At 47.4% G+C, this 20195-nt stretch overlaps 1 protein-coding gene across 1 annotated transcript in view; it reads right to left on the bottom strand.

The window, feature by feature from the left end:
- ANTXR1 (ANTXR cell adhesion molecule 1) overlaps positions 1 to 19968 on the bottom strand; it is a 655342-nt gene extending 635374 nt beyond the window's left edge. Inside the window, exon 1 of the mRNA XM_069618887.1 lies at positions 19388 to 19968. Coding sequence (XP_069474988.1) covers positions 19388 to 19527 — 140 coding nt within the window. The 5' untranslated portion in view covers positions 19528 to 19968. The remainder of the gene's footprint in view (positions 1 to 19387) is intronic.
- Between the last annotated feature and the right edge of the window lie 227 nt (positions 19969 to 20195).

Below are 20195 nucleotides of genomic sequence, written 5' to 3'. Positions count from 1 at the left end.
AACTGACTATAGTACATCACTGCAGGACATGGCAAGGAAAGATGAAACAAAAGGAGGAGGACAGGAAAACAGAAGAGGCCAAATTAGTACAGAAAAAACTTACTAAATATACAATGGAAGGGGCACTAATAACTATGCCCACACCAATGGCCCAAAGCCCAACGCAAGTAGTGGCTGCACAAGATCCAGCTCAAATAGCGCCCCCACAAGGTGTAATACAGCAAGTGCCGCCTCTGCAATTACACACACCGAACATGGGAGGAGGGTACCCAATGCAAGGAACTGGGTATTATAGTTATAACAGAGGAAGAGGAGGGGTTATGAGGGGGAGAGGATATGGATATAATACCCAGCAACAGGGGGGGGGACTCAGAAATTACTACCCCACAGGGCAACCCGTATACCAGGACAACACAGTGAGCTTCCCATGGCAAAACAGGGAACCACCCGTGTGTTGGAGCTGCGGACTATTAGGACACATGTCACGTACATGTAGGGTCAGGCCAGGAACACCAGCATGGAATGAACAAGCACAACCTAGGACCTCACAAGAACAGCAGGGCATACAACAACAGCAGATGTCACAACAAGGGAGTGACCAACCACAACAAACACGACAGCAACAAACCTATTCACTGCCACAACAACAAATAACACAGCAACTGACGCCGCCACAACAACAAGTGGCGTTAATACAACCACCACCCCAAAATGAACGAACACAATTGGGTGGGGTGTCGGTGTTGGGACACAACCCTTATACAGGGAATGGCCAATCATTGTACCCCCAATAGGCCAGCCCACAGACGGCCTTGGTGTGTCCCATCCTGTCAGTAACACCTAATAGTGCGGAGGAGCCACGCATAGAGGTAACGATAGGTGACAAAAAATTATCATTTCTTGTTGACACCGGGGCAACCCGGTCTTGCATAAGGGAAGGTAAATTTAAGATGTCAGGCGAAGCCATGAACACCCAAGGATTTTCTGGGGCTAAAGGGTTGGTTCCATTTACTGATAACGTTCCCTTATCTATTGGAGATTATGATCTGTCAGTCCCACTTTTGTATTATAGTGCCTCGCCAGTAAATATACTGGGGAGAGACATAATGAACAGGTTGAATATGACGATCTCCTTTACAGAGGATGGCATAATTTGCTCTACTCCAGGGATTAACATGCTCGCAGCACGACAGATTTTGCAAGCATACTGTGGACAGACAGCGATTAGGGCGGAGCCACTGGATGGCGAGATATTGCAATATGGCACAGACATGGCATTTGCATGGATGCCAGGGATAGAAGGGAAAATATGGAGGAGGCCAGCAGCCTATCTATTCCGACCAGAAACACCAGCTAATGAACTGGAAGGGAAGGTGTTTGCAGTGGACATTGAGAGCATTATTGCAACAGCTGATTATGTTGCTGTGCACGCCCAAGATAAAGAAGGGAGAGCCTGGAGGGCGGTGATAGCACTAGCAGAAGGGTGTAGGCTGACCCAGGTGTCAGATGAAGAGCTGTTCTCAGAAGAAAAGGAAGAAAATGAAATGGTGTTCATGATGAGTGTAGAAATATGGCTAAGAGTGGCTCACAAACAAGTAGCACAGAAAATTGCAATGGCACTTGAGGCACCCGCAGGCACCCCAGTCCCATTTTTTAAGGAGGATATGTCAAAGGTGCCCAAATCATTATGGACTATTAGCCCTTATGACGTGGGATGCATAAAAAGCATAGGGGGTGTAAGGATAAAATTGAAAAAAGGTGCCATATTACCAAGAGTGAAACAGTACCCATTGTCAAAAGAGGCAGATGAGGGCATATATGAAACCATAACGGCCCTTATAAACAATGGCATATTGGTCCCCTCAGAATCACCATGTAACACAGCTGTGTACCCGGTGCGCAAGGCTAAAGGGGGGTCTTGGCGCTTCATACAGGACCTCAGACCCTTGAACAACATAGTAGAAGCAGAGTATCCAGTAACAGCAAACCCGGCCACAATATTGTGTGGCATTCCAGCAGAAGCATCACGATTTACAGTGATTGACCTTAAAAATGCTTTTTTCTCAATACCATTACACCCAGACTCACAAGATTTGACAAGCTTTACTTACCGAAATACAAAGTGGAAACATACCAGATTACCACAGGGGTATTGTGAATCACCCTCAATTTTCAATAGAGTAATACAGATGGATTTGGGTAACGTTGAGGTGGAAAGCACAGTGTTACAGTGTGTGGATGACTTAATAATTTGCAGTACAAACGAAAGCAAATGTAGAGAGGACTCCTTAAAAATGTTGACAATATTGGCTGAAAAGGGGTATAAGGTAGACATGGAAAAGATACAATACTGTCAGGAACAGGTACTTTACATTGGCCAACTGATATCTCAACATGGAAGAAGGATTGCACCACAAAGAGCACAGGCCATCTCAAGCACTCCCGTGCCACAGACTGTGAGAGAACTGCAGCAATTTCTGGGGCTGTGCAACTACTGTAGAGCATGGGTATTTGATTATAGCTCATACATAGGACCCCTGCTTGAGGGTTTGAAGGAAGCAAATAAAGGGGAGAAAAAGTTGGGATGGACTATGGAAATGAGGGAGGCATTTGACGAATTAAAGGACGCGATATCAACTGCTCCAGTACTGGCATCCCCAGACTATGAGCGGCGCTTCTTTATATTTTCACATTGCGACTCAGCAGTGATGAAAGCAGTGTTGGCCCAAAAAACTAGCATGGGCTATAAACCAGTAGCATTTTACAGCGGTCACTTAGACCCTATAATGTTAGGCCACTTCTCTTGTGAACAAGGTCTCGCTGCAGCTGCTTTTGCAGTAGAAAAAGCATCAGCAATAACTATGGGGTGTCCAACTACACTATTTGTGGAACATGCATTATTTGCGATATTGAATAAACCTAAGTCCACACTAACAACACAGAGGGCATCAGGTTATGAGATTATTTTGTCTAAAGCTGAACTAGCAATTGTTAGATGTAGCACGGTTAACCCTGCAAGGTTCCTAGCAGAAGTAATTGAAGAGGGAGATTACGCCCACGACTGCACCCAAGTAACTGAAATGTACTCATGTACTAGGAAAGTTGAAGAAAACGCACTAGAGGGAGGTGAGCTTTTGTTTATTGATGGGTCATCAACTATTGATCAAGGAGATGGGATACGAAGGACTGGGGCAGCAGTAGTAAAAATGATGGAGGCGCCGGTGTGTGTGGCTATGAAGTGTGTACAATTACCACAGCATTACTCTGCTCAAGCCGCGGAACTCGTTGCACTAATATTGGCATTAAAGGAAAGTTTTAATAAAAGAGTAACTATATATTCTGACAGTGCATATGTTACATCAACTGTCCACTCAGGGCTATCAAAATGGAGAAGAAGAGGATTTAGGAGAGCTGATGGCACTCCAGTACAACATGCCCTCTTGTTGGCTGAACTAATTGAAGTAATAAACGACCCCCAAGAACTAGCCCTGGTAAAATGCACCGCACACACAAATGGAGAAGACTACGTATCAAAAGGTAATGCAGCAGCAGACGCACATGCGAAATATGCTGCATATTTTGGTGAGATATGGAACCCCACAGACTCACAGAGAGGGAGAGGGAGGGGAATAGCTAGGGAGATGTTAATAAGAGAAGGGTACACCCATCTCCCAGCCACACAGATTATGGAACTACAAGCGGCTGCACCAATGGCCGAAAAAGAAGTATGGGTGAAAAGAGGATGCACAATGTCACCAACTGACGCACTATGGCGCCAGGGTGGCACTGGGAAAGTTGTAATACCGTTGGCACTGTTAAATACTGCCCTGAGCCAATTACATCACCCTGCCCATACAGGCAAGGAAATAATTGCAGCACGAATTAGAGAAGATTGGTTTTGTCCCGAGTTAACCTCTCATGTGTCAAATTTTATCAGCAATTGCCTCACATGTCAACAGTTTACGGCCGGTCATACTTTAAAAGTGATAAGAGGTATCATACCCCGGCCAGAAGGACCTTTTCGGCACCTTCACATTGACTATGTTGATATGATCAACATATGTCAAGGTAATAGGTATATGATTGTAGTAGTATGCCCATTTTCTAGGTGGATTGAAGCAGGGCCCTGTTCACACCCTGATGCGTTTAGAGCAGCCAAATTCATAGTAAGGGAGGTCTTCCCCAGGTGGGGAGTGTGCGAGGTGTTAAGATCAGACAACGGGCCCCATTTCGCAAACGAAATGTTCCAGCATATCACATCCCTGCTGAACATTAAACACAAATTTGCATGTGCATACCACCCACAGGCTAATGGTGTATGTGAACGCCTGAATGGCTTATTGAAGGAGGCAATTGCTAAAATACAACAAACAACAAAGAAAAGTTGGTTGTATTGCCTTCCGTTAGCATTGTTTGAACTTAGAAACAGGCCAGGGTCCGACCACCACCTCACCCCACACGAAGTGGTTACTGGACGCCAAATGCGCCTTCCCCTAACACCAACGTCAAGGGCATTCACCGACCACGAAAGTTCAGCGAATGTGTTAGGTGATGAAATGTATCAATATGTGTCTTCTTTGATTACTAGTGTCGTGTTTGTGTCTCAACAGCTCGAGCGCACACGGGGCGGGTCTACCAGCAACCAAGAAAAAGACGAAAATACAGAATTGGGAAAGGAGAACTTGTGCAAACTTGCCAAAGGTGACCACGTACTACTTCGCAATTTCAATAGGAAGTGGAACCAGAAGAGGTTCACTGGCCCCCATCTGGTAGAGGACGTATCAACAAGAGCAGTAAAACTAAAGGATAAGCGTGCCTGGAACCACCTACATGACGTAAAGATCTACAAACTGCAGACCCGCCCCAGCGCCAACGACAGATCCATTGGAAGAACAGCAACCACATCCCCTACAGCGGAAGAAAGTTTAACCACAGACAACGACCCAATTGTTCCCTCGGAGACAATAACTAACGAAGAAGGGAGTGATCCCCATACTGCCCACCCCATGATCACTCGCTCAAAGAGTAAAAATACTTCCGCCATTTGAGCACAAACCCCCCATTGACTGCTAAGTACAGTTGTAACTAAAACTGAAGGACATGCTTGCACTAATACACATGTAAACACGTGAATGTTCTCTTTTTTCTCTCGCACATACAGGAACTGCGTAATATTGTATTGTTAAGAAAGCTAATTAACAAATTCAGTGTGCAGGTGTAGATGGTGCTGCCAGACGATAACTACCCAGAAGAATTGTCACACCAGTTCGTATACGAAATAAAGAGGCCAACATACTTAAAAAGGAGAAGGGTACGTGTCTACTACACAGCCTTCCTCCTGGCCATAGAATATCACATGCCCCACCTCCACCCATACTTGCCGGTCTTAAGAGACCCATCACTTAGAGTAGCGTGGGAGCAGCTCTTCGCTTGGGCACTGAATGACTACTTGATAGGGAGAGCTTAAAACTAACATTTAATAACAAGCACTTTTGAGAATTTTTAGGCGGGCAACTGTAACGTCGCAAGAATAAGCTGCCAGGACTGCAGCAAGGTAAGAGCAAAATGCCGGTGAAATTAGCACATGTAATAAAAATAATGGGGATTTTTATGATCACCGGGTTCTTGGCTGCCTCTGTCTGGCAGTACAGCTATGCTATCGATTTTATTGCTGCGCACAAACTTAATATACCCCCGCCCTCTGCTGCAACAGGTGTTACGTCAGGTGGTAATAGTAACATTGCACCCAAGAAAAATAGAGTTAAACGCAGCACATACTCAGACAATAAAGGTATTGATAATTATGTACAAGATTCAGCACATGTCACAAACAACATATGGTACCAGCACATGACCCGCATTGGTAAGCAGACAACTGAGGATAGCTGTTACGTTTGCTCATTAATACCATACGCCATGAGCGCCTCACGAACATTTGTTGCCACAGAAATAGATGAAAAAACAGCACAGTGCATAATATATTTGGCCCTGTTCCAAACGAAAGGAAGATTTCAAGGAACAGTGGTGCACATGACATGGAAAACGCGAGACTCATACCCATATGAAAACAACTTCCTCAAGACCGATCTGAGTTATCACAAGACCAGTTTACATGCCGAAGCATTCAGGTACATAACAAGTGGCCCTGCAAAAGGAGAAACAAAGAAGGTAACACTGCAGTATCTACCATGTGATTGGTACGCCACTGAAGTTCCGGGTAAACAAGGATGCTGGGAAAGGCCGCTACTGACGATAACAGGAAAGGTGTATCTGGACAACAGCTGGGAGATAGGAGTAATTGGCAGCAACATGGTAACAAAAGAAACTATCTCAACCATCGAGACACACAATCATCGATGTTGGACGACGTGGATCAAGTACGTACCTATGCTCACGTGGGTAGAAGAAGATGAAGACCCAATAACAATATTACCATTGACTGCGCCCAAAGTATGCTACCAGCATAAAGGAGAGGTGGATGTAGGATATAACACCAATTGTGCAAGTGTGATGGAGTTACCTGAGGGGGGTGCGGGAACAGCAGTAATAATGGACCATTATTGGGCCTGCGGAGAAAAGGCATATCATACACTGCCTCCCCTGTGGAATGGTGTGTGCACAATGGTACACGTCAATGTACCATCACTAGTGGTACCTAAGAAGCATGTCAATGTGGCGAAATTTCCTAAAATGGATGAAGGGGATAAGAGACGAAAGAGATCTGCACCACTCCAGAAGGAGCAAGAGAACAAGACCAACAGCGAGGATACTGTCCTAAATAGGAGAAAACGACAAGGAGAGCCACTGACAGGAAATTACCTGTGGGGAAGGTCGGAAACGGAACTAACGTCAATACCGCCAGAACACAGACTATTCAGGAGAGCAGCAATGTTTTTCTCCTCAATAATACATCCGGGACTGCAGGCATACGCAAACGCAAAATGGCTCCAAATAACAAGATGGGAACTAATGATGACCATCAATTCAACAGTAAATGGGTTCAACGCAATTAAAGAGGAGCTGCGAGCTGTAAGGATGGTAGCACTACAGAACAGATATGTACTGGACCTTCTCACAGCAATGGAAGGAGGAGTTTGTGCAAAGATAGGACAATCTTGCTGCACGTTCATACCTGCCAACGATGCTGACAATGGTACACTGACAGAAGCAGTTACACAATTGGCCCAGATGCACTCTAAAATGATGGACGAGAGTAACGGTGTAAACAAGGATAAGAGCTGGTTCTCACTATTATGGTCATGGATGCCATCTTGGCTGTCGGATGGACTGAAAATAATAGTGGGGTGTACTATTTTGGCTGGAGCTACTCTGATCATAATTAAATTTTGGAAAGCCCGAAAGGCACGCACGGCTGACGAGTTGCTGGAAATGGTGGGAATGCACCCCTTGATGCCAGCAGATGATGGTCAGCATACAGGGGTGATAATACAAGAGAGGGAGAAGCTGCGCACACAAATCATCACCAACCATCTAGATCCACCATCAGTGAAGATCGAGAACCCAAGGAACCCCAGGAGCTACATAGGAAGATGGGTATACTGTACTCCTGGAGGAACATGTGAATACATGTATTGGTCGTTTGAAGATCATGTAAACCATTATGGACATCTCGGAGGGATAACTAAGATATGGAGGGTAAGAGGAGATAACGAGAAGGATATGTTTGTGGTCGACAAGTCGACCAGAGGGGGGACTGAAGTGGGAGAATGGAAGACCAGGCTCCCGTCCTTCACCTCTCGCGCTTGGCCTAGAGGGTCACGGCCCAGACACCCGCCGCGAGAAGAGTTTGTCCAGTTACCAGACGACCAGGTACCATGGTACAGGAACATACGGATGTGTCCACCTGTTTGCCCAGCAGCCCGCACTGGCCATGTCGACACCTGCGGCTCGGATCAGCTAGACTAAAAAACCACACGTCGTTAGAGATGCCATGACGACCTAGACAACTGGAAGCACATCTGTACAAATATACACACCTAACATTCCCACAACAATCTACACGAAGAACATACTCAGTGCTCTGACGTAGGCGACAGGCATATTCACGGACGTGCATCTTTATTATTTTTACATAGGCTTTCAGAATGCAGAAACGCAAGATGCATCATGAATTCATCTATAACGCCGCTTGCTCACGCTTCTCTTAAAACCCGTTACCACCATGAGAGGTATAATAGAAACACGATACTGGTCATGGAAATATACGCCACTATAACCTAAAGCACCCATGCCCGAAATGGATCACTTATACACCAGGCCCAAGTAGGCCTCAGGCAAGAGTTCCCGTGGACATTAACAAAGCAAAAGTCAGGTTGCTGATCCCGCAGAATGAGCCTGGTGGAGCAACCAGCCAAGGTCGCAATGTTGCAAACCCACATCCAAGAACAAATCATCAAAGGCATGATGTTGCAACCTTGCACTCCGCGTACCAACGTTAGAATCATATCTACATATTAAACCAGACACACAGTGGAAAAGCAATATTAATTGTGCAGAATTCTGCCTCAAACACGGTCCCGCCTCACGTGACCAAGCCGAACCTGACGAGATGCCAAAGCCCAGGAGAAAGAAAGGCGTCTGGGTCCCTCGCTACGAGACATAGGCCGATACACTTGAAAGGCTTAATGGACATCTGCTACAGTGGGAGCGGTCAGCCTTCCACCTATGAATAAATCCTCACATTGTCTGCACGTACCCTTATTGAAACATTGTTGCAAACACAGGTACACCGAGAGCTGGGAACAACGGTGGTCCCAGGCTGGGGAGCTCACGGATGCACCAATCAGAACATGGGGCTCTTATCTCAGACGTCAGTAACATTAGCCAATCCTCAGGAGTCTTCATGTAACAATTCTTATGTATCTAATTATAGGGACAACCCAGATATACCACCTGACTACACCTTGACCACTAATATCATTCTCTATATGTGTACTATACTAACCCTACCACTCGAGCAACCAATTAATAATGGCGATAGGTTTTTTTTGTTAACTTTTTGAAATGACGCAAGTAGCGCGTCATATTACAATAAAAAGGGCCTGCGAGCCCCACGAGTGTGTGTGTCAGGACGAACGCGTACGCTCCTTGACCCATCCCTGCCGTTTGCATAATAAACAGCAGAAGTTGCCTTGCTCCTTGTGTGTGCCTCATACTCTGTCTCGATCCGAGATATACACGGGAGGAGTTGGGGCCTCCCTGCCCGGAGGTCTGCGGACGGCCCGGCTGACCCCGGCAGAATTTCCCCCCGACATGCTATATCTTGGAAACTAGCCCTGTGCAGGGTTTGAGGACCGTTTAAAGTGCTGTCTGTTACGGCATCCATCATACCAAGTGAGGTGATTGTTCAATTGCCGAGCATGCCGATCCCAAAAATATCATGTGTGTACAATGAGCCCAATTGACCTTAGAAGGGGAAATGTATTCTAAAAACCGATGTAAGCAAGGGTTGAAGAGTTGCAGAGCTCGAGGAATTAGGGGATTCTCACAAGAAGGGTTGGCACTAATAAACAAATAGTGTGGGACAATATGGTGAGATCAGTTGCATTGTATGACATGGTTCAAGGAACCAGACAAAACTGTTAAGATCCAGACACCCAGTTTTCCTTGTGTTTAAGGGCAATGGCACAGTGCCCGAGGCGCAAATGGGAACTCAGTTGCAAGCTTCTCATCACAGATCTGGCTGGAAATATGGCTGCTCTTCCTGATCATTTCTAGTCCTGTGGATTGTATGTGTACAGTCAGTTAACTACAGCCTGGTGAGGTGTGTGCAGTCTCTTTGCACTTCATGTGCCCACCCTTGTGATCCCTGAAGAGCACCTGATTTTCAGTTAACTCCAGCCTGGTGAGGTGTGTGCAGTCTCTTTGCACTTTATGTGCCCATCCTCGTGATCCCTGAAGAGCATCTGATTTTGGCCCATCCAATGCCCACGGTTATAGCTGTTCCCCTTTTGTCCACTGTGCCCCTTGCATCCTTTCATCACCTTAGATGGACAAATTAAAGACTATGTATGACAGCGAAAATCATGAACAATTGAAAACCAGGAGACGATCAAACTACCTTTCAGAAGCATTGTCACAGGTTTTAGCAGACATTCCTGACTGATATCGTCTGTTTAGCCAGACCAAGATTTTCTTTGCATCACTCCTGGCAGCTGGCGTCCAAGCAGAGGCCAATGCCAAATGGCTCCAGGTGACCAGGTATGAACTCCTACTGTTTATGAAAACATCCGAGTCAATGTTCAGTGCCATTAGGGAAGAATTAAGGGCACTCAGCCTTATGACTCTGCAAAACCGGTATATACTCGACCTCATAACAGCAATGGAATATGGGGTATGCCAGACGATAGGGATTACCTGTTGCATGTTTGGGCCTCCCAATGATACTGGAAATGGGACAATTACCAAAACTATTGCTGCCCTGCATAAACTGAAAGTGATCATGGAAACAGAGGCTGGGATCACCAACGACTCATTGATCGACTCTCTGTTCTCATGGATGTCTTCTTGGTTGAGCTTCACTGTAAATATCATGTTACCTATTTTTTTTTCTCATTCTTTTTCGTTCTTGTCATTTGCTCCTATGTTGTTGCTCTGCCTAGGTACCAACATTTACTGTCATTATGACCATATCCCTGTCCATGGCGAGGACCACCAAGTTGTCTTGTGTCCTCCACCAAATTGGCATGATTGTGTGGATCAGTGGGTAGATTGCAGAAAGGGTGGGGGACAAGTTGGGTCTGTTTGCCAGAGAAGTATGCCCATATTGGGACAGGTATGGGGAATCATTGTAGGGTAGTTCACCAAGAAGATGGTTAGGGGTTGTTGGTTAATGTATTAACTAAAGGAGGGAATGATGAGGTGGTCAGGAAGGGTCCCCATGATTACAAAGATGTTATGTTTGACACACCATATTGATGACTGGGGGGGCGGTGACAAATTGGGCACAAGGTTGCTTTTTATATACATCGAGTGTCAGTAATTATAGATGGGATATGCTACTTTTGTGTTATAGAAATTTATACATATTAGCTTCTATGCACACAGAAAGATAACATGTTAAATCCATCAAATGTAAAAACATACATGCACAATAATACAAAAACATGGGGAATTCATGAACCTCACAAATGAATCAAAACCACAGTAGTTGGGGATTTTTTGCAAAACACACTTTGACTTTTAAACAATATTTTGCCAGGTTTTCAGAAGGTAGAAGGCAGGTGAATGAGTAACTTCATAACCTTCGTGGTCAGTACAGCTGTAGAAAATAGCCATGAGTTTTTATGGTCTGATAAGTATCGTAGATAATAGATGTAATATCCTGATACCTGAGAGTGTGACAGATGGCGTTTTGTTATTTATTTTGGTCAGTAGTAAAACACAGGGTAAGCCGGTGTTTAAGGCTATTCAGGAGTTTCAATTATGTGATGGAGTGGGAGTTTTGTAGATTGGAAAGTTTCAATGGAACAGTGACCTGGGGAATGAGATAGCATCACTAACTCAAAGAGAAATCATTCACTCAGTCTTCCTCATATTGCAGGGAATATTCATGCAAGCCATGTGCAAATCAAGTTAGCGTTTATACAGCCAGTTATTGCTAGTAATGAATTATGTTGCAATACCAATGCTTAACCATGTGCTGACATCATGACCTACTACGAACAAATCCTAAGAAAAGGTGTGTTATGAATATGATCTGAAGTTGGCTATTAAGATAAAAGTGGGCAATGAAAACCTAGAAATTGGGAAAAGATGGGATTTCTTTGAAGAGGGTTTTGTTTGGGTGTTGGATTGCAATAAATTATTTGGGGGTGTTTTTTAACTGTTGCAAAACTGTATAAAAGGTGTGAAATGGTGTGGTTTGTTGAGACTTGGCTTAATTTGGTCCTACAACACCATCTAACTGCTCCCAGGAGAATTGTACAATAAACTTTCTTTATTTACAACCGTGTACTCACTTAAGTGGTGGGCCTGTTTGGGTTAAGGTGATTAAAGGCCCATCCACACAGAGGTACCCTGGTAGCAAGGTTTTGGTATCCCACTTTACCATTTGCCTACAGACAGATCTCCTGCCTTGCAGCATATTGCAGTGCTGCAACAACCATTTGGCAGATTAGGTTTCCTGGGTCTGCAAGGCAATTATTAATGTAAAACATTTCATTGATAGCAACTGCATTCGTATGCATACATTTTTAGGCAATTGAAATCATGATGGGATGTAATCACTTGCATGTCAGGGGAGTGATTGGAGGGTTTGAGGGAACAGGAGACAGCTCATTCTCACAGCAGTCCTTAAGATAAAAGTGATACTTCTTTCTTAGGTGTAATATTTACAACCTTTAAAACGTCAAATTGTGTTCTTCCACGGGAATTAGCATGTACCCTTTTTTGGGTTGTGATACAACAATAAAGTGCTGTAGGGGTGTTGTTATGCAGACCATGGTGGGCAGGGGTGGACTGGCCTATAGGGAACTCTAGAGATTTCCCGGTTGGCCTCTACACCCTTTAACCTCTAATGAGTGGTAACCTTTTTTATTTCTGATTGATTTTCTTGTAAGAAAAGGGTTGGGCTTGCTGAAAATGTGTAATATTGGGCCACTTTGAAGTGATTACCTTGGCCTCTTTTGGTTCCCAGTCTATCCCTGATGGTGAGGACGGGTCATTGCAATACTACACATCACATTGGATTGCTCTACTCGCCATTTACATTAACTTGGTTTGTCAGCATCAAGGAGCTCTGCATTAATCTTAAAGCGCATCCACTGCTCCGGCCAGGGTAGGGCAGCTGTGATAGATGCATGTGTTTAGTTGCCAAGTTCCGTTTGTACCCCCTACCGTCATCTCCCCACCATTCTCTCGTGCCTTTAGATTGTGATATTATTCTGAGCTCTTGCTGCGAATCATCAAAGCTGCCAGTGGGTGTCCCTCCCAGGGTTTTGCAAACCCCAGCTTCAGGGATGGCATTTCTCAATGGGGGCTGCAGAACTCTGGGACTGGCACTCTTTATTTCTTAGAAATATCCGTTGAAAGGCTGACAATATGCCCCGTATGTTCTGCCTTTGCGAGATGATGTCTAACACTGTGCTCCCTACAGGAGGTGCAACATGGACCACCATCGAATGGGTTGGAGCCTGCGCATTGGCCCTCATTTTACTTCCTCATAAAAGGATGAAAAGCTGAAAGCATGTATTAATGTATGTGTTTGTATGTATGGGATTTATGAACGCAACACCAGCTGGGAAGCCATGGAGCACTGTACAGAAGGTCCCATCTCAGTGCTCAATTTGCAGTGCCAAGGCCCAAATATTTTTTGCGCATGCGTGTTACACATCAGGGCGGGCAGCTCTCCGTCCACTGATGCCACCACCCATGGGCTGTTCCCCATCATGTCAGGATATTTGGGGTTAAAGCTGTAACTCTCACCGGTTCATCGGGGTTGATGGATACACTACCCAAGGCATATGTGTGTTTTACAGACATCGATCGACCTAACACAAAATAACCCAACACGCTAGATGTGCCTTGAAGTAAGGGACATATTTAGGTGCTTTTTAAAACTCATCATTGTTAACATGTGGCTCTGAGACTATAACTGGCAGTGCCACATGTTGACCATCTATCCACAGAAAAAGAGCAAATGTGCTTTCCTCCTATAGAAAAATTAGCAAATGCAGCAAAAATCATAACTGAACGAATGAACTTCCCTGCAACATTAAATCCTTCTGTGTAGGTTGGCACTCATGACGGGCAGTGCCCTTTGGCATTTAGTTTTTCCCTGTGCTTTGCCCTGTGTTGGTCCAGTTTGCATGGCCACTGTCCTGTCAACAAGCACGGAGGATTGACTGCCACCTTCCAACTCATTGTTCTCCCTGAAAACGAAGAACTAGCCTTGCCCTGGCCCCCTGAATCTTCTGGTTCATGAATAATCGCGAGCTGGCCCGAGCTATTGCACACTGCAGTTGCTTGATATTTGGCTGCGACGACTGACACTTGAAACAATAAAGTTTCCAAAACACCACATCATAATCAAACTGAGTCTGAGACCATAAGTGCCAGGGCTCAAAAATAAGTGGTAGGGCTGAGTCCTGGCAAACACCCCCACAAATTAACAATTACAGTGTAGATAGAAGTCTGGCTGGAAAGGGGCTGCAAGAGACCTTGGTTTCCACATTTATTTTTTTAAGGAAAGGTTGTTGTCCCTCTTCCATTCTTGAATAATCCCCGTCCCCCCCATGAGGCATGGCTAATGCCATGTACCCATGCATGCATCCCTGGGACCATCAGAGCCCCACACTGTTCCACTGTGCCAGGTATGTTGGTAATGGTCAGTGCCATTTTGACTTGCAGGTCCCTACCCAGCTTCAGTGCTCCAGGAGCACTGCTATTGCTATGTGCCCACCGGAGCACAGCCTTGCACTGTTCCAGTGCTCCAGGGACACTGCTCTTGCTATGTGCCCACCAGAGCACAGCCTTGCACTGTTGCAGTGCTCCAGGAACATTGCTAATGCTATGTGCCCACCAGAGTTCAGCCTTGCACTGTTGCAGTGCTCCAGGGGCACTGCTATTGCTATGTGCCCACCAGAGCACAGCCGTACACTGTTGCAGTGCTCCAGGAACACTGCTAATGCTATGTGCCCACCAGAGTTCAGCCTTGCACAGTGCCAGTGCTCCAGGGGCACTGCTATTGCTATGTGCCCACCAGAGCTCAGCCTTGCACTGTTTCACTGCTCCAGGAACACTGCTAATGCTGTGTGCACACCAGAGCACAGCCTTGCACTGTTTCAGTGCTCCAGGAACACTGCTAATGATGTGTGCCCACCACAGTAGAGCCTCACACTGTTCCACTGTGCCAGGTATGTTGGTAATGGTCAGTGCCATTTTGACTTGCAGGTCCCTACCCAGCTTCAGTGCTCCAGGAGCACTGCTATTGCTATGTGCCCACCAGAGCACAGCCTTGCACTGTTCCAGTGCTCCAGGAACACTGCTATTGCTATGTGCTCACCAGAGCACAGCCTTGCACTGTTTCAGTGCTCCAGGAACACTGCTAATGCTATGTGCACACCAGAGCACAGCCGTGCACTGTTGCAGTGCTCCAGGAGCACTGCTAATGCTATGTGCCCACCAGAGTTCAGCCTTGCACTGTTCCAGTGCTCCAGGGGCACTGCTATTGCTATGTGCCCACCAGAGCTCAGCCTTGCATTGTTTCAGTGCTCCAGGGACACTGCTATTGTATGTGCCCACCAGAGTTCAGCCTTGCCCTTTTCCAGTGCTCCAGGGGGACTGCTATTGCGAAGTGCCCACCAGAGCACAGCCTTGCACTGTTGCAGTGGTCCAGGAGCAGTGCTAACGCTATATGCCCACCACAGCAGTGCCTCACACTGTGCCACTGCGCCAGGTTTGTTGGTGATGATCAGTGCCAGTGTCACTTGCTGGGCACCACACAGCTCCAGTGCACCAGGAGCACAGTTAATGCTAGTTACCCACCACAGCTCCGCCTCTCGCTCCTCCAGGGGAGCTCATGTAGTCCGGTGAGGTGCACGGTTCACGCAGCAGCGAGCTGCTCGTGTGCCGCGTGTATCGGTGCCAGCGCCAGAGAGTACTGGGAGCATGGAACGGCTCCATTGGACCCGGAGCACTGCCAAAGCTTCACACTCGTGAAGACAGAGGGATTCTAGTCTCACACTGCTCCTGTGCGCCAAGGGCACACACTTCTAATATCTCAGTCTTCCAGTGCACCAGGTTCACTCTAATTATACTGTTACCCTTTGCCCTCTGAAGCTTCTGGAGCCAAACACTGCTCCCGTAGCACTGCTAATGCCATGCCCTCCACTGCACCTGGGGCACTGCCAAAGCTCTGCAAGGAAACAATCAGCGTCCAGAGACTGCTGCTTCAGCCTCGAACTGCTCCAGTGCACTGCTAATGTTCCGTGCCAATGAAGCCCTCACCGTGGGGTGCTTCTGTGGCCACACAATGCCCCGGTGCACCAGGAACACTACTAGTGCTTACACTATTCCATTGCCCCAGGGTCACTGCTAATGTTCTTTGCCAATGAAACCCTTTCTCATGCAGTGCTGCTGTGGCCACACAAGGCCCCTGTGTAGCAGGAACACTGCTAGTACTTACACTATTCTAGTGCCCCAGGGTCACTGCTAAATGTTCCATGCCAATGAAACCATTTCTCATCCAGTGCTTTTGTGACCACACAATGACCCGGTGCACTAGGAACACTATTAGTGCTTAGCTTATTCCAGTGACCCAGGGTCACTGCTAAATGTTCTGTGCCAATGGAGCCCTTATCGTGCAGTGCTTCTGTGGCCACACAATGCCCCGGTGCACCAGGAACACTACTAGTGCTTACACTATTCCAGTGCCCCAGGGTCACTGCTAAATGTTCCATGCCAATGAAACCATTTCTCATGCAGTGCTTCTGTGGCCACACAAGGCCCCAGTGCAGCAGGAACACTACTAGTGCTTACACTATTCCAGTGCCCCAGGGTCACTGCTAAATGTTCCATGCCAATGAAACCATTTCTCATCCAGTGCTTTTGTGACCACACAATGACCCGGTGCACTAGGAACACTATTAGTGCTTAGCTTATTCCAGTGACCCAGGGTCACTGCTACATGTTCTTTGCCAATGAAACCATTTCTCATGCAGTGCTTCTGTGGCCACACAATGCCCCGGTGCACCAGGAACACTACTAGTGCGTACACTATTCCAGTGCCCCAGGGTCACTGCTTAATGGTCCATGACAATGAAACCCTTTATCATGCAGTGCTTTTGTGACCACACAATGACCCGGTGCACCAGGGATGCTACTAGTGCTTGCACTATTCCAGTGCCCCAGGGTCACTGCTAAATGCGCCATGCCAATGAAACCCTTCATCATGCAGTGCTTTTGTGACCACACAATGACCCGGTGCACCAGGGATGCTACTAGTGCTTGCACTATTCCAGTGCCCCAGGGTCACTGCTAAATGTGCCATGCCAATGAAACCCTTCATCATGCAGTGCTTTTGTGACCACACAATGACCCGGTGCACTAGGGATGCTACTAGTGCTTGCACTATTCCAGTGCCCCAGGGTCACTGCTAAATGCGCCATGCCAATGAAACCCTTCATCATGCAGTGCTCTTGTGACCACACAATGACCCGGTGCACCAGGGTCTCCACTTATGCTATGTGCCCCTGAAATTCTGTGCTAGGCATTGCTTTAAATGGGCTAGTGCTACCCGGCCCTCAGTACCTGCACTTCTTATTTTTGAGCATTTGAGTACCTGCACTTTGCAGCGCCTGAAAGAGTACTGACACTCAAACATGCAGTGAGGTGAAAATTAAAGCTTTTCATTTCACTTGTTTGCAACTTGAAGGACTACACTTCTGCAGCCTTTGATGTGCAAAGTGCCCTCTCCCTCTGCACCTGCCACATTTTCCTGCATAATGTCTCCTTCAGGGCAGACCCTGCATAACAAATGGAGAGACAAGCATGCAGCTGCTGTGCTCTCAGCACACCAGGCGCGGGACTGTTTCACTAAGTTTACTATTGCTGTCCTTGGGTGGAGCAGGGATTGATTTGGAAAGCCTGAGAAATTCGTGTTTAAGTTGTTACTTTGCTATTAGCAAGGCCTATACTAATATGTACATGTTTAAGTCGTTTTCGACGGAAAACTCGCACACCGGAAAACTCACACACAGCTCCAGTCACCTATTGAATTTCTTATTAGGCAATGAAAGCACGCAATAATAAAACTCCCCTTTTAAAGGTTAGTTTACAGCTCAGCTAGCTTGATGCACACAAAAGAAAGTCCCATTTTATGTGGATATTCAACCTTATTAGCACAATGCATAACGGCAAATGGAAGCTGTGTGAAAATATCCCAGATGCACTGCTCTATCAAAGTGTGTGACCCTTGGCACATAATGTAATCTCACTGGGCATTGCCTGCAAACTTCAGACTATGCCTAAAAGGGACCTGGGCACAAGGTGCCGCGCCGAAACGGCCGGCTCCAAAATCGATGTCCAGCTTCATAGCTTGGCGAGTATCCGCACTTCCATTGGAAGCACAGCAGCTAGGCCGAGCTTCCGTGCCCTCCATACGGTTCCGCTGCATTTGGTGAGCATCTGACCGCCAATGCCAATACATTCTTCGAAATGCAACCGTACTGGCCTCTGCCACGCACTGCTGCCGTGCGCAAATGGCACTGTTAAAGCGCCGTGCAGTGCTCAACTAATCAACGATCAAGCCCTTTGGCCACATCTTAGAAAGATGGCACATCCCTGCAGTGCTTCAGTGCCCAAAGGCCAGGCAGCAGCGAAGCGCCAGTGCCAGCCAGAACTCGCGGGAGCGCCAGGACGCTACCACCCATTCGTAATCCTGGACGCACCGAGCCGAGTCCCACGCCAGCCCCAGGCACTTAGTTCCCCAAGGTCCATCCTGATGCGATGCACCCCAGAGACAGGCAGAGTTCATATCCGGCCGCCCCACTCCGCTCTGGAGCATCTCTACCGCAATTCCTTACTCACGCGACCGTGCCCCAGCACCAGAGCGTCTGCACCAACCAACGCGCAGCCGCACACCCTGTGTCGCTCGTTACCCACACATCCCTGTTTAACCCCATGATAGGGCCTGCTCTTACAGCCTCGAGTGCGGAAGAGTGCTAATGGACAGATTCCATTGCTTCCCGGTGATCTGCATCACTCCGAGTCCAAGCCTCCGTCGTCACAGTCCCTAGCATATAGAGTAATGACTGTGACGAAGAAGACGGGCGAGAGGGGTACTGCTCTGTGCTCCCGTGTTACCCTGCGCCCTCCCGAGGGCCCGAAGGAGTCTCGTAGTGTGTCATTTCAACAGATGCAATGCCAATGCCCTGTACTCGTGTGACCCTCTGCCCAGCAGCCCTACACTGCTCCAGGACGCGAAAGGGACTGCTAATGTGGCGTGCACCTATCACCATCTGCCGCGCAGAGTGCTTATGGCCCGGGATTATGGCCCTGTTCTGCTCTAGCGCAACAGGGCGATAATGCCGCTCTGTGCACCTCTGTAACCCTATGTCAGGCACAAATCCAGTAGCCTAGCACTGGTCCTCTGCACAAGGTGCCGCGACACTGCACTCGCGTAACACCTTGCCCAGCGGATCTCCCGTGCCCTCGCACGGTCCCAGTGCACCAGGGGCACTGCCACTGCTCTGTAGCCAGATCCCAGCCATATATCCGCCCCACACATACGTACACCGCTTTATCGTCTTAACATTACAGTCCATCAACATGAAACAAGTATCTATATAGAGCTATGATAACACGGCAGTAAATGTTGGCGCTTTACTTTAGAAGAATACACAATATGCTTAAATAAGCCACTTACTTGTCCAAAATAAAGTACAGATCGAACCCTCCGTAACAGGACGGGCCCCCTTTGCCCCCCTTCTCGTCTTGCCCGTCGCATGCCAACATCAGGAAAGCTGCCAGGAAGAGGCAGCGCATGCCAACACGCAAATCAGCCATCGTGCCAGGGGACCAAAGTCACAGTGGTCCGCAATCCACAAACAAAGGAAGAGTGCACTCAACAGAACTTCCAAACACTAAAAAGAAAAAAGTGCAACTTTTCCGCAATCTTTCCTGAATGAATCCGCAACTCCGCAGTAGCTTTTCCCAAGTCGCCCAAGGAATGTCCGCGTCCCCGGCTGGGCGAGTTTGCACGGACTCTGCAGCCCAGGCTGGCGCTGGCTCCCCTTCTTGGCCAAGTTCAGATTCCAGCTACACGAGTGCAATGTGTTAATATTGTTGTTTTTTTCTGGCCCGTGTTTGCTTTAAAGGGACTTGCCATCTGCTGCGCGCTCCCCCCGGCGCTGCGTCAAGTCTGTGTTTTGCTAACGGGGTAAAGCATTTCCTGACGAGCCTCGCATGGGTCCAAGAGCTAAAAGGGTGCACATCCAGCCCCCGACAGCCCCCTGCTGTTCTCCCACTTTTGTTATGGGACAGTCGACGAGAGCTGAAAGAGCGCCATCTTGTGGGCCCTCAAGGTCTAACAAAGGCTTTTGTTATGAGCTTTGCAGGACTTAAGCAGGGCGAACCAGTCCGTATTTCTGATGGTGTTTACGGGTGGCCTTAAGTGGGCCGGGTCCAAGGTGAAATACTGCATACACTAGCCAACTCTTCTCTGCAGAAGACAG

The sequence above is a fragment of the Ambystoma mexicanum genome, chromosome 10 (assembly GCF_040938575.1).
Source record: "Ambystoma mexicanum isolate Mex_15411 chromosome 10, UKY_AmexF1_1, whole genome shotgun sequence".
NCBI lineage: Eukaryota > Metazoa > Chordata > Amphibia > Caudata > Ambystomatidae > Ambystoma > Ambystoma mexicanum.
The sequence above is the reverse complement of the archived record's forward strand: the minus strand, read 5'-3'. Positions and strand labels throughout refer to the sequence as shown.